General features: G+C 36.9%; 1 protein-coding gene and 1 pseudogene across 6 annotated transcripts in view; one reads left to right on the top strand and one right to left on the bottom strand.

The window, feature by feature from the left end:
• The window catches only part of BEND6 (BEN domain containing 6), an 81,071-nt gene that overhangs the window by 47,240 nt on the left and 18,246 nt on the right, over nt 1–15,585 (bottom strand). For all 6 annotated transcript variants that reach the window (XR_010119167.1, XR_010119168.1, XM_063632854.1 and 3 more), the window contains exon 2: nt 4,952–5,171. Coding sequence is in view for 4 of the 6 variants with exons in the window: in XM_063632854.1 (XP_063488924.1) it covers nt 4,952–5,071 (120 nt within the window). In the remaining 2 variants the exon portion in view is untranslated. The remainder of the gene's footprint in view (nt 1–4,951; nt 5,172–15,585) is intronic.
• Nucleotides 11,837–14,415, top strand: LOC129473114 (oligosaccharyltransferase complex subunit OSTC-like; annotated as a pseudogene).

Here is a 15,585-nt window from a genome sequence, read left to right as displayed (position 1 = left end):
ACTTCAGCAGCAGCTACCAATAGAATCCCCAATGGACCTGTAAGGATTGGCTCAACAGTAACACCAAGGGACACCCTGAAACAAGGCAGGAAAGTTAAAACCTCAGTAAAACATCAGATATCTTTCCCCAGAGGCTGAGTGTCAGACTTCGAAAAACTGGGTTCACTTCCCAAGAAAAGAAGGTGGAGGAGGGAAGAATTTAGAATTCATTGAGGCTTAAATCCTGAAGTGACTTAAATAATAATAGCTCAAAAAGACTGTTTTACAGTAGAAAATGAATAAACAACTTTAAGCTTTTTATTGTCTTATCAATCAAGAATAGAAACTTGAAAGCCAGATGAGATCAGTTATAGAAAATACAACTACATTTTTATATGGTTTGTAGCATTTACATTCAACCTTTATTCTATTTTGTTTATTTATTTATTATTATTATTATTTTCTGGAAACGGGTCTTGCTATTTTGCCTGGGCTGGAGTGCAGTGACACAATTTTAGCTCACTGCAGCCTTGAACCCCTGGGCTCAAGCAGTCCTCCTGCCTCAGCCTCCCGAGTAGCTGGGACTATAGGTGCGAGTCACCATACTTGGCCCTCACCTTTATTTTATAAGTGTGCAAATATATGTATATGTTTGTATATTTCATTGTTATATATGTGTTTGTATATATATACATATGTAATACATATTATAGTGATGAAAATTACTAATATCATAAGTAGGCAAATAGCTATACCCACATTAAATGTATAAATCTTAAAGAAAAAGTTATGTATTGATTAAATAGAAATAAGAAATTTTTAAAAACCGAAGATAGCCTATTGATATCATAATTCTATTAGTAGTAATTAGTATCTATGGTCTAGTTCTTGTTAGCAAGTTTTAGCAAGTTGCTACAAGAGGCAAAGGACATTAGGCAAAAGCAATCCATTTGTAAGCATCAGTGGAAGGAAATGAAGTTAACAGACACATATTAGATTGGGAGAATATATTTGTAATATCTCAAGCCATAAGAGACTAATTTCTACAATAGATAAGGTATTTGTGCAAATCAGTAAGAATTGACAGAACAGGAAATCCATCAGAATAAACCAAGAAAACGAACAGAAAACAAAAACCTAATAGAAAAATGGACAGTGCAGAGACTGCTAGCTATCTCCAGGTGTCTGTTCTACCATTCTTGTATAGTACAATAAAGATTTTGCTGGGCTCATAGTTGTCAGCTAAAGGCTTCATTTCCCTGACTCCCACACAGCTCAGTGTGACTATATGACTAAGTTCCCTCCAATAGGATATGAGCAGGACTATTTTGGACCACTGACTTGTTGATAACTTTAAAAGAACAAGCATGCCTTCTTCTGCCCGTATTCTCCTTCTTCTATTAGCAGAGGGGAAGGCATGATGGGAGAGTGAGGGGAGGGTAGTCATCTTAGACCCAGAGATAGAGGCTGTGTATTGAGGAAGGTAGATCAACAAGGTAAGAGGGACCCTCAACATGTGGAGCTGCCATAGCACCCCTAAACTGCTCTTACTATTAGGTAAGAGGGAAATAAACTTCATCCTGTATAAGCCATTATTGTGTTATTTGGGCCTATTTTACAGCCTTTGCAACATATATCATAACTAGTCCAAAACTGAGTACCCAGAAGTACAAATACCTAAAACCTGAAATATATTTGAATTACTGAGAGGTCAGGTGGTAGCACCCAGGCATGGCATGCTGGACAGCCATTGATTCTTGTTAGACCTTGGGGCATATTTGGTACACCTGGAATACCTCTGAAGGCAGACCACAAGCTTAGTGAGCTTGGAAAAACAATGCTGGTACGTATCAGCTACTCCTTGTCAGTGCTGGTCAGTGTGCAAGCAGACATGGAAGGCTCTCTGAGTGCAGCATGTAATTTAAATTAACTGAGAGTCCAGTAATATTCAATCTTCAAGTTTTGAAAAAGCCAATTACTTTTATATCTAAATAGCAGAGGGTAAGACTGTATCCTCAAGGCTTTCTCAAGAGCTTTCCTTTAAATGTTCTTGCCAGATAAAAAGATCCAGCCCAGTGGTAAGCTTCAGATGCAGGGTGTTTCCTTCAAGCTTTTTGTTTTGTATAGTGTTAAGATAACTGTCATAAATTGGAGAGAAAAGAGGCTGAACACAGATGCCATAATTGAAGAGAACAGTTTTCATGCTTACAATCTTTGATCAAATAAAATCTCTGGCAATAGTGAATTTCAAAGGAACAAAAAAGAAATAAGTGGTTTAGAAAGCTATTAAGTTTTTGCTAAAGAAGCCACAATACCGGCCTACAAGAGCATATGACTGTTTTTACCTCTCAAGCAATCCTTGAGTTTCCCCAAACCTGCATCAGCAGATTAAAACAATGAGATGTCATTTTCTCCCATCAATTTGGCAAAAACTAGAAATTTGGATATTAATGCTAATGGTTGTAGGGAAGTACAAATATAGGAACCTCTTAAACACTGATGCTGGGCACATACACTGATGTGAACACTCTCGAAAAGTAATTTTATAATATCTAGTCAAATGAACTAGAAATAAACATATAACTTATAAGGTATAAATCACCCTCCTATGTATTTATCCCAGATAAATTGTCACACAGTTTTTTTTTTTCTTTTTTCTTTTCTTTTTTTTTTTTTTTTTTTGAGACAAGGTCTGGCTCTGTCACCCAGTGTGAAGTGCAGTGATGGGAACACAGCTCACTGCAGCCTGAAACTCCTAGACTCAAGTGATCCTCCCACCTCAACCTCCCAAGCAGCTAGGACTACAGGTGTAAGCAGTTGCACCTGATTAATTTTAAATTTTTTTTGGTAGAGAGAGGGTCTCCCTGTGTTGCCCAGGCTGGTCACAAACTCCTGGGCTCAAGTGATCCTCCTGCCTCAGCCTTCCAAAGTGCTGGGATTATAGGTGTGAGCCACTGCATCCAGCCTCACAAAGTTTCTTAAAAGGACATGTATAAGGATATTTACTTTGTCATTGTTTGTGGTAGCAAGATGCTGGAGGCAATCTAGGTATTCATCATTGAGGAAAGGATAAATAAAACACGGTGCTATGCAGCAGCTAGAAGCAATGGATCAGATGTATATATAGCAATGTAGATAGGTATTAAAAACAGTGCTAATTGTGTGGAAACAAGCAAAGTGTCCATCAATGAATGGATGGATTAAAAAACTGTAGAATTAATATATTTATAAATGGAATATCATTGAGCTCTAAAAAAGAACGAGATCATGCTATTTGCCACAATGTAGATGAGCCTGGAGGATGTTATGTTAGGTGAAGTAAACCAGACACAGGAAGAAAATTATTGCATGATCTCACTTATATCTGGAATCTAAAAAAAACTTTCGAATATTCAGAGATAGAGAACAAAACAGTGGTTACCAGGGTAGATGGGGCTTAGAGGAGAGAAAATGAGGAGATGTAAGTCAGAGGATATGAAGCAGCAGATACACAGAACAAACAAGTTCAGAGATCTAATGTACCACACGAGGACCATAGGTAATAAAATTGTTTTGTGTTTGGGATTCATGCAACATGTGTAGATTTTATCTGCTCTTGTCACAAAAACTTAAAAAATGGGTAACTGTGAGTGATGGATATGTTAATTTGCTTCAGTATAGTAACCTTCTTACTATCTATATGTTTCCTATAACGTGACATTATATACCTGAAATATACACAATAAAATTTATTTTAAAAAAAACAGTGCTGATTGAAAATCAGAAACAGATTAATGTCTATATTTTAATACCAGTGTACTATCAAATGATGTACACATAGGTGGTACAGTGTTGTGTGGTTTGTATTAAATAGTAAGAAAAGGATTGGAAACAACTGATATTTATCATAGGAAACCGGTTAAATAAAGGATGGTGAATACACACAGTGCAATAACATGGAGCTGTAAAAAATACAAAGTTCTCTATATAATAATGGAAATACCTTTAAAATATATTAAGTAAAAAAGGAAAGTATAAAGCAATATATATGGTTAGTTTTGTGCCAAAGACAGGGATAAGAATGTATATTCATATTTGATTTATTTGAACGAAGAAACACTGGAAAGATAAACAAGAAAGCAATAAATGTAATTACTTATATTGGGAGGCTGGTGGCAGGAACAGGGTAGGTGAGAGACAGGGATGTGAGGGAGACTTTTCACCGTTTACCTTTAAAAAATATTTTAAACCATAAGAATGTAATATTTATTTAAATAATTAAGAATATATGAAATAAAACACTACATTACAGCGACATACACAAATACATGTATTACAAAAACACACAAATAAGAAGATACAGAAATAAACATATTGATTGGTTGTCCAAAGTATAGGAGGGGAATGGGAGTGGGGAATTCAGATTTAAAAGGAACAAATGAATAAATAAAAATAGGAAAGGCACCTTGACCAAACCAGTGATAAGGATGAGCCACAAACTGGGGTCTAAAAAGAAAAACAAACAGTATGTCTTAAAGATGAGGCATTCCAATTTCTTCAGTATTTGGGGAGAGGAAAAAATATTTTCTGACAGTTTGCTTATCTTTAATTACTCAGACTATTAAGGAAAGTTTGAACAATAGAAGCAGGTCAATTGTTAAGTATGTTTCTAACTCAACTGTTCAACATTAAAAAGAGAACATAAGATGGTGCAGTGGCTTACACCTGTGATCCCAGCACGTTGAGAGGCTGACGTGGGAGGATCACTTAAGCCTAGGAATTTGAGACCAGCCTGGGCAACACAGGGAGACCCTGTCTCTACAAAACGTTTTTAAAAAGAAAAAGAACATAAGATTATATTTTCTCCATTGAATAAAGAAATGAAAAGAATGAAATAATAGAAGAGGGAGAAGCACTAATAAATTATGAAAGAAATCATGAAATTATGATTGAGCTAGATAACAAAGTTGAATTAAGGTAACAAAAAACCAACCTGTCCTTTATCCATGTCACTATTTGCATTTTCTGAGTCCATTGTCTCTGTCCTTTTCCTCTTTCCTTTTCTAAAAGCTTGTGTATTGGTAATTTCATCTGTCTGCAAGATCTTCTGCATTTTCTCAATTAGTTATCAAAGGTTTTCTGAAATCCTAGGAGTGGGGAATACCCATGAAGATGATGCTATTCTGGACGTAGCTCAAGAGTTAATGCTTTCCCTTAAAAACAAAAACAAAAACATGACACATAACATATTCACAACTGCATGTTGCATAATGGTACTAGCCACTCAGATAAACCACTTTTATTAATGTTTCCTATTCTTTCTTCCTCTGGTGAATTTAGTACACATTTTCATTTGATGCAAAAGTCTTCTAATTTCATCATCATCACAAATATTTTCGTATTTTCATGATGTGATATGCAGTGAGTTGTAATTTACAAAATCAAACATTGTAACACTTTTTCATATTTATAAGTTTTTTTCTTGTCAAACAGTTATATTATGAGGAGTCTAAAAAACTAGAAACATTACAAATTTATAAAAACAGTATCTCAGAGGACTGACCTTATATATCTTTAGGAAAAAGACGTTAATAATAGATTTCACAAGAATCAAAGACTAAAATATTCCAGGGAAATCAGTAAGAATTTCTTAAGAGGTTTTTTTCCCCCTAAAAGTTCTTAAGTCTTGAAATGCAAGATTTTCCTTGGTGCAAACTGAAGAATTGTGCCATAAAAAATGGGGGAAAAATCTCAAGGGCAATAGTACTTTCATAAAAATTTTAAGGAATAATCATTTATCAAAATCTGATAAAGTAGGCTGGACATGACGGCTCACACCTGTAATCCCAGCACTTTGGCAGGCCGAGGTGGGAGGATTGCTTGATCCCGGAATCCAAGACCAGCCTGGGAAATATGGTAAAACCTCATTGCTACAAAAAATACAAAAAAGTTGCTGGGTGTGGTGAGTGATGTTAAATGATGAAATTTAACTTTTGTTATTTACAAATGATGCAGCATGTTAAGTCTTAGCATCCTTACTACTTGCATATATTGGTTTGTTTTCATGAAAAAATATTTAATTATAAATAATAAAACTTTATAGAAAGGACTGAGCTTAGATGTCTTCAAGAAATACGTGGACTGTTGAACAGAAAGTAACATATGCTTCTTACCAAATTACATTAAGTCACTATTTTAGAAAATATAATTATTTGCCTATTTTAAGTGAAAGCCATTATGATCTACTCTAAGCATAAAATAATATTTGGATGGTCTTGCCAAAAAGGCTTGTTGCGACTCTTCTTTGAAAACTTACTTTAGCCTTTCAAATACATGAATAGTGCTTGAGCTAACACAGGACTGTACTGTCAAATCTGACTCACAAATACCAGACAGCTTGCCTAATATCAATCTTTACTAATAATTTCAAAGATAGAAGCACAATCAAGTCACGTGCAGTGGCTCACACCTGTAACTCTAGCACTTTGGGAGTCCCAGACAGGCAGATTGCCTGAGCTCAGAAATTCAAGACCAGCCTAGGCAACATGGTGAAACCCCATCTCTACTAAAATACCAAAAATTAGCCAGGCGTGGTGGCTCATGCTTGTAGTTCCAGCTACTCTGGAGGCTGAGGCATGAGAATTGCTTGAACCTGGGAGGTGGAGGTTGTAGTGAACTGAGATCATGCCACTGCACCCCAGCCCAGGCGACAGAGGGAGCCTCTGTCTCCAAAAAAGACAAAAATCCACAAAAGCAAAATAAAAAGCAATCAAGAGGCATGGGCAAAGTAGGAAGAGATCCAGGGAATCCCTGCTGGCTTCCTAGCTCCTTCCTTCTCACATCATGCACTCTGTGGTCCACAATAATAGGTGAGGTCTCTAAATTAATTTAGAGGGTTACCTCACACAGTGGAGAATGTTTAAGTTGTGATGCATCTCCATTTTATATTTCAGAGCTGTGTAGCTTGCATGACACTCTCTAGGAAGTTGTAAATGCAGATTCTAGGTATGTTTGCAATAAGCAATCCCTAACCAAGGATATACTGTTAACAGCATTCCATAGCTACAAACTGTCCTCCTAGTAAATACATAAGTCTATTTGTGAGAACAGGGTTGACAAACTTTTTCTGCAAAGGGATGGATAGTAAATATTTTAGATACTGCAAGCCAATAGGCCAAATGTAGGATATTATACAGGTATTTACATAGCAAGAGAGAAGACAAATTTTCAAAACTTCAAAATCTAATAACTGAGTACAACTCTTTGTAAGCCAAATTTACTAATGAAAAGAATGGAATTAACAAAAACCATCTTAATTGGGGTTCAGAGTTAGTGTTCCCTATCATCAAAATCAATTGCAAATGTTCATCTGACCTGTAATGAGATTTTACGTATTTCCTCTTTGAAAATGTCTCTTACATTGCTAGGTACTGGCATATATTGATATTAATCCATGAAGTTACAATTTTCTTAATTGAGATAAAGTTTACACAACATATAAATTCACTGTTTTAACCATTTAAAAGTGTGTACATCCATTTAAAGTGTACAATTCAATGATTCTTAGTATGTTTATCATATTGCATAACCATCACCAAGAAACTCCATACATCCTAAAATGAGCTTATAATTTTAGTTGAGCATATTAATTTCTTAGAAGGCTTTCATAGAATTTTATTAGATTCTTCTCTTGATATTTGCCTTTTAGCATGTCATACTTTGAAGACTAATTACTCCCAATTAAAGGTTAGGTGGAAGCGCCTCAAATTGCACAATAAAATGGATTTTGAAATATGGAAATTTATCTTGCATTTGCATTGAGATCTGAAAGGCAGTGCTGTAACTGTAATTTGAACTTAAAAATATATCCATTGCAAATCTGAGTGGGGATGAAGGTCTCACATTTTGTTTTAACTTTTGACAATAGGGGAAGTAAAGAAAGCAGTTTGACATTACTTATGCATCATAAATTAGTTGTTGTTAAAATGACTTTACTTCAGTGTAAGTTTTGCTATAAGTGCTTGTCTTGTATATAATTTTGTCTTATAATTTCTTAATTCAGTTAAGAAACATTATTAAGTCTACAGCAAAAGCTTATTTCAAAAGCCATTCAGTGCTCCATAGGCGTATGGAACAACAGTCTCATTCACAAAAATTTCAATCTTGGCCCCAGTGCAAATATTTGCAGTAAAACTTTGCCACTGCTAAGCTATCAAAATGCTGGGTAGTAGGGCAAGTCAGAATATTCAACTTCTATTTGAAGTTCTATGAAAAGATTCATGGAACTGATGATAGTCAAGTCTATAAGAATGAATGTTCACTGTTGACATTATTGGTTCAATAATAAATGATATTTTCAGAAATTGCCAAGGTGATCTTAAAATTTGTACGGAAATGTAAGAGACTTAGAATGGCCAAAACATCTTGAAGAAGAAGGGTAGTCAAATTTATAGAAGCAGAAAGTAGATAAGTGATTTCTTATGGGTGAGGAGTAGGTTGGGGAGAGGAAATTGGTATAGGGTTTCTTTTAGAGGGGAAAAATGTTTTAAAAGTTGAATTGTGGTGATGGTTGCAAAATACTGTGAGTATACAAAAAAACCCTCCACATTTAATTGTATACTTTATTTTATTTTATTTTAGATAGGGTCTTTCTCTCTCACCCAGGCTGGAGTACAGTGGCACAATCCTAAGTCACTGCAGCCTTGAACTCCTGGGCTCAAGGGATCCTCTTGCCTCAGCCTCCAGAGTAGCTGGGACTACAGGCATGCACCATGACACCTGTCTAATTTTTAGGTCTTTTTTTTTTTTTAAGGTAGAGACAGGATCTCAGTATGTTGCCCAGGCTGGTCTTGAACTCCTGGCCTCAAGTAATCCTTCTGCTTTGGCCTCCCAAAGCATTAGGATTATAGGTATGAGCCACCATACTTGGTTGAATTGTACACCTTTTTCTTTTTTTCTTTTGAGACAGGGTCTTGCTCTGTCACTCAGGCTGGAGTGTAGTGGTGCAATCTTGGCTCACTTCAGCCTTGACCTCCTGGACTCAGGTGATCCTCCCATCTTGGCTTCCCTGATAGCTGGGACTACAGGCGTGTGCCACTATGCCCAGCTAATTTTTTTATTTTTTGTAGAGATGGGGTCTCACTGTATTGTCTAGGTTGATTTCAAACTTCTGGCTTCAAGTGACCTTCCTGCGCTGGCCTTCCAAATGCTGGGATTACAGGCATGATCCATTGTGTCTGGCTGAATCATACACTTTAAATGGGTCAATTGCTTGGTTTGTGAATGTTATTTCAATAAAGCTATTTTTAAAAAATACACATAATGGTTCAACTATTTTCTGCAAGGCACCTGCTGATGACAATAAAATGAATAACCATAGGCTTTAAACACTTTACATTTTCATAAGTCCTGTAAATTTGTCTAATTATTTTTCTTCCTTACATATATTTGTAACACATCTTAGTAGATTCCACTTCAGGTTGTACTCAATTAGTATTTTCTCAGTTTCTTTGAAACTATTTTTGCCCACAGTTTTTTTTCACAAAGGCTATTTATAGAAACTAATTTGTTAGTCACTCTAAACTCAGCATTTGTTTCTTAAATAAAAAACAACTGAGCAGTAACCTGTTGACTCATTAAGAAACAATAAAAACTGACAGTCACTTGCTTGTTATTTAATTGATTATTGTGCCACTCTCAATGTCCCCAACCCTTTGAGCAACAATCTTTGCTGAAAGGCTAATAGTTGTAAACTACTGCAGTCAAGTATAATTCAATTATTATAATTTCACTATCTGTAAATGGTTTTCCTTCTTGGCTAACAAATGAGTCATAAGAAATTTATTTTGGTTGCACTCAAAACAGCATGGTACTGGTACCACAACAGAGACATAGATCAATGGAACAGAACAGAGCCCTCAGAAATGATGCCGCATAGCTACAACTATCTGATCTTTGACAAACCTGACAAAAACAAGAAATGGGGAAAGGCTTCCCTATTTAATAAATGGTGCTGGGAAAACTGGCTAGCTATATGTAGAAAGCTGCAACTGGATCCCTTCCTTACACCTTATACAAAAATTAATTCAAGATGGATTAAAGACTTATATGTTAGACCTAAAACCATTAAAATCCTACAAGAAAACCTAGGCAATACCATTCAGGACATAGGCGTGGGCAAGGACTTCATGTCTAAAACACCAAAAGCAATGGCAACAAAAGCCAAAATCGACAAATGGGATCTCATTAAACTAAAGAGCTTCTGCACAGCAAAAGAAACTATCATCAGAGTGAACAGGCAACCTACACAATGGGAGAAAATTTTTGCAACCTACTCATCTGACAAAGGGCTAATATCCAGAATCTACAATGAACTCAAACAAATTTACAAGAAAAAAACAAACAACCCCATCAAAAAGTGGGCAGAGGACATGAACAGACACTTCTCAAAAGAAGACATTTATGCAGCCAAAAAACACATGAAGAAATGCTCCTCATCACTGGCCATCAGAGAAATGCAAATCAAAACCACAGTGAGATACCATCTCACACCAGTTAGAATGGCCATCATTAAAAAATCAGGAAACAACAGGTGCTGGAGAGGATGTGGAGAAATAGGAACACTTTTACACTGTTGGTGGGACTGTAAACTAGTTCAACCATTGTGGAAGTCAGTGTGGCGATTCCTCAGGGATCTAGAACTAGAAATACCATTTGACCCAGCCATCCCATTACTGGGTATATACCCAAAGGACTATAAATCATGCTGCTATAAAGACACATGCACACGTATGTTTATTGCGGCACTATTCACAATAGCAAAGAGTTGGAACCAACCCAAATGTCCAACAACGATAGACTGGATTAAGAAAATGTGGCACATATACACCATGGAATACTATGCAGTCATAAAAAATGATGAGTTCATGTCCTTTGTAGGGACATGGATGAAACTGGAAAACATCATTCTCAGTAAACTATCGCAAGGACAAAAAACCAAACATCGCATGTTCTCACTCATAGGTGGGAATTGAACAATGAGAACTCATGGACACAGGAAGGGGAACATCACGCTCCGGGGACTGTTGTGGGGTGGGGGGAGGGGGGAGGGACAGCATTAGGAGATACACCTAATGCTAAATGACGAGTTAATGGGTGCAGGAAATCAACATGGCACATGGATACATATGTAACAAACCTGCACATTGTGCACATGTACCCTAAAACCCTAAAGTATAATAAAAAAAAAAAAAAAAAAAAAGAAATTTATTTTGGTTGCACTAATTTTCATTTTTTAATTTTTGTGAAGAAATTCTGCTGTGATGAAAAATGAGGTATTCCATTTTAAATTTCCTAATTTTTCTGACTGCTATTTTCCTGTGAGTTGGAAATATTGTCATGAGTGCTTAGTTGGCTAATGTTAATATATATGATATTCTTTCAGCACAACTATAATGTCATTGTATAATAAACACAATCTACCAGTTGCAGTGCTCATGCCTGTAATCCCAGCACTTTGGGAAGGTGAGGCAGGCAGATCACTTAAGGCCGGTAATTCAAGGCCAGCCTGGCCAACATGGTGAAACCCTATCTGTATTAAAAATACAAAAATAAGCCAGGTGTGGTGACGTGCACCTGTAATCCCAGCTACTCAGGAGGCTGAGGCAGGAGAATCACTTGAACTCAGGAGGCAGAGGTTGCAGTGAGCCAAGATTGAGCCACTGCACTCCAGCCTGGGTGACAGAGCAAGACTGCGTCTCAAAAAAAAAAAAAACACTGACACTAATTTTATCTTTTTTTCTTGTTTGGCATGATTGGCATGCACTGATAATAAAAAATTAATTAAAAAATTGTTTCCAGGTGGTGTGTGGGGCTTGAGGCTGAGAATGGCCCTTGCTGTCACCAACATAGAGACCTTGTATCATGTCCTGTTCTTAGTGCTTGAAAGTCCCTGAATGTCCCAACCTGAAGCTGAAGAAGCCACCATGACTGCACATGGCATCGGCCATGACTGTGTATGCTCTGGTGGTGGTGTCTTACTTCCTCACCACTGGAGGAATAATTTATGATGTTATTGTTGAACCTGCAAGTGTTGGCTCTATGACTGATGAACATAGGCATTAGAGGCCAGTAGCTTTCTTGGCCTACAGAGTAAATGGACAATATATTATGGAAGGACTTGCATCCAGCTTCCTGTTTACAATGGGAGGTTTACGTTTCATAATCCTGGACCAATTGAATGCACCAAATATCCCAAAACTCAATAGATTTCTTTTTCTATTCATTAAATTCATCTGTGTCCTATTGAGTTTTTTCATGGCTGGAGTTTTCACGAGAATGAAAGTGCTGGGCTATCTGAAGGGTTAGAGCGCTTTTGAGAAGAAATCAGTGGATACTGGATTTGCTCCTGTCAATGAAGTTTTAAAGGCTGTACCAATCCTCTAATATGAAATGTGGAAAAGAATGAAGAGCAGCAGCAAAAGAAATACCTAGTGAAAAAACAGGAAGTATATTGAAGCTTGGACTAGAATTTCTTCCTGGTATCAAAGAGACAAGTTTATCACAGTATTTCTTCTTCCCTGCTGACCTACTGATATACTAACGATGTTGAGAGGCATTTTCTTCTTAGTTTTCCATTTTTTTAAAGAAAATACACCCCATATCTACAACTATAATATTGAATGAAGTGATTATTTTTTACAACCCCCTTACCATTTTTTGGAGATGGCATTTCTGATTTTCAGAAATTAACATAAAATCAGGAAGCAAGATTCCATAGGCTGAGAACTCTGGACAGCTGATCAGCTTTACCTAAGGTGCTTTGCCTTTGTTTTTTTTATTTTGTTTTATTATTATTTTTGGAGACAGAGTTTCACTTTTGTTGCCCAGGCTGGAATGCAATGGCTTGATCTCAGCTCCTGCAACCTCCACCTCCCAGGTTCAAGTGATTCTCCCACCTCAGCCTCCCAAGTAGCTGGGATTACAGGCACCCACCATCATGCCCGGCTAATTTTGTATTTTTGTAGAGATGGGGTTTCACCAGGTTGGCCAGGCTGGTCTTGAACTCCTGACCTCAGGTGATCTGCCTGCCTTGGCCTCCCAAAGTGCTGGGATTATAGGTGTGAGCCACTGTGCCCAGCCTGCTTTGCCTTTAAATAGAGTATGTGATGGTAGATTACTTGAGATATGTATGTAAACTGTTTCCTGAAAAGTAAGATATACGAAAGGAGAAGAAATAAATAATTTTTCTAACTAAAAATAAAATAAAATAAAATGCCACTCAAAATGCTGTCAATTATTAAAGCTGCATCACTATGATTTGTGGTCCACTTAGCAGTACTTTAAAGCGATGAAGTTGTCCCATACGGTCTCTGTCATTACTACTTAACTCTGCTCTCATAGTATGAAAACAAGCATAGGCAATACATAAACACATTAAGTGTGGCGATGTTCCAATTAAACTTTGTTTATGAACACTGATACTTCAAGTTTATATAGTTTTATATGTAATAAAATGTTATGTTGATTTTTAAAAACTTCTTAAATCTGTAAAAAACATTCTTACCTTAAGGCTGTACAATAATAGATGGCAGGCAGATGAACAATAATTCGTGAAAACCTAAAGATCTATATATTTATCATGTTTAAATGGAGTTTAGATGGTATCACCTGCCTTCTTTTATTTCACCTTCATTTCTTTTTCCGGGAGGCAGGCTATCTGCTTTAATTCCTTTTTCCCCATTGACTTACATTACTGCACATATTACTGACAAATTAAAAACAGCACTCTACTCTCCCCTTACTGTTTTGCTTTCCTCAGTTTCAGGTACCTGCAGTGAACTACAGTCTGAAAACATTAAATGGGAAATTCCAGAAATAAATAATCTGTAAGTTTAGGCCGGGTGCAATGGCTTATGCCTGTAATCCCAGCACTTTGGGAGGCTGAGGTGGGCGGATCACTTGAGGCCAGGAGTGCAAGATCAGTCTGGACAACATGGCAAAAGCACATCTCTACAGAAAATACAAAAAGCTAGCTGGGCATGGTGGTGCGCCTGTAGTCCCAGCTACTCAGGAGGCTGAGGTGGGAGGATCACCTGAGCTGGGAAGCTGAGGGTGTGGAGAGCCCTAATTGTGCCACTGCACTCCAGCCTGGGTGGCAGAATGAGACCCTGTCTCAAAAAAAGAAAAAAATTGTAAGTCTAAAAAGAATGCCATCCCGAGTAGCATGATGAGATCTTGTGCCATACCACTTACCCAGCATGTGAGCCATCCCTTTGTGCAGCGTATCCACACTGTATACACTAGAGTAGTCTTCTCAGTTATCATCTCACATCATTACCATACTTAGTACAGTAAGATATTTTGAGAGGAAGACCACATTCACCTAACTTTTATTACAGCATATCATTATAATTGTTTTATATTACTATTAGTTATTGTTATTAATGTTTTACTGTGCCTAATTAATAAATTAAACATTATCATAGATATGTATAGAAAAAATGTAGTATATATAGAGTTCGGTACAACCCACTGTTTCAGGCATCCACTGGGGTGTTAGAATGCATCCTCTGTGGATAAGGGAGCACTACTTGTACTTGAGAGACACAGTATGCACCCTCTAAGGTCCTACAACAGATTTATTATTTGATAAAACTAAGTTTCACCAGGTTTAACTGACACGGACCTGTTAAGTACTATTTAGTGATGGTAACAGATGTCAGAATCTTACTTCACTGGGGTTGCTGATAATTCAGAATGTGTGGAGAGCTCTTTTCTCCACAGTCAAGAGAAAAGATTGTCTACACCAGGAAGAGTTCTCTCAACAAATATCCCACTGTCTCCTTTTTGGTTTTATGTTTTGTCAAATGCATCATCACCACACTTTCAGTAAATCCAGGGCAATAAAGTAGAGACCTTCTGATTGTTCTTTATTTTTCATTTCTTTGTACAGTAGATCAATGCTCCACAGGAAAATCAATTTTAGCAGTAAAACTACATGGTAATCCCAAGTCTTTTATATGATTTCTCCTCTTCTCAACCACAGAAGTTTCCCTGTTCAGAAGAAATAAAATATTTTTCCTATGGACTGATTATGTCTCACCATCCTCCAAATTCATATGTTGAAGACTTAACCCCCAATGTGACTGTGTTTAGAGATAGGACCTTTAGCAGGCAGTTAAGGTTAATTGAGATTGTAAGGTTGGGGCCCTAATGGGATAGGATTAGTGGCCCTATAAGAAGAGGAAGAGAGAGAGAGAGATATCTATCTCATAGGGCCACTAATCCTATCACATCTCTCTCTTTCTTTGTCATGTGAGGACACAGCAAGGAGGCTGCCACCTGTAAGCCAGAAATAGAGCCTTCAGCAGAAACTGAACCTTGCTGGGCCTGTTCTTGTACTTTCTAACTTACGGAATTGTGAGAAACAAATTTTTGTTGTTTAAGCCACCCAGTCTATAGTATTTGTTATGGCAGCCTGAACTTACTAATACATTTCTATTGGAAAATGGGGTGTCAGTTTTCTACTGAGAACTGAAGTGCTTAGAGTACTGTAGAAAGTGACATAATTGAGAAATACATCTTCTTTTTATCTGAAAGGCAGTAATGCTCATTATAAAAGTGAAA

The sequence above is a fragment of the Symphalangus syndactylus genome, chromosome 23, assembly GCF_028878055.3.
Source record: "Symphalangus syndactylus isolate Jambi chromosome 23, NHGRI_mSymSyn1-v2.1_pri, whole genome shotgun sequence".
Classification (NCBI taxonomy): domain Eukaryota; kingdom Metazoa; phylum Chordata; class Mammalia; order Primates; family Hylobatidae; genus Symphalangus; species Symphalangus syndactylus.
This window is presented reverse-complemented; position numbering and strand designations above follow the sequence as displayed.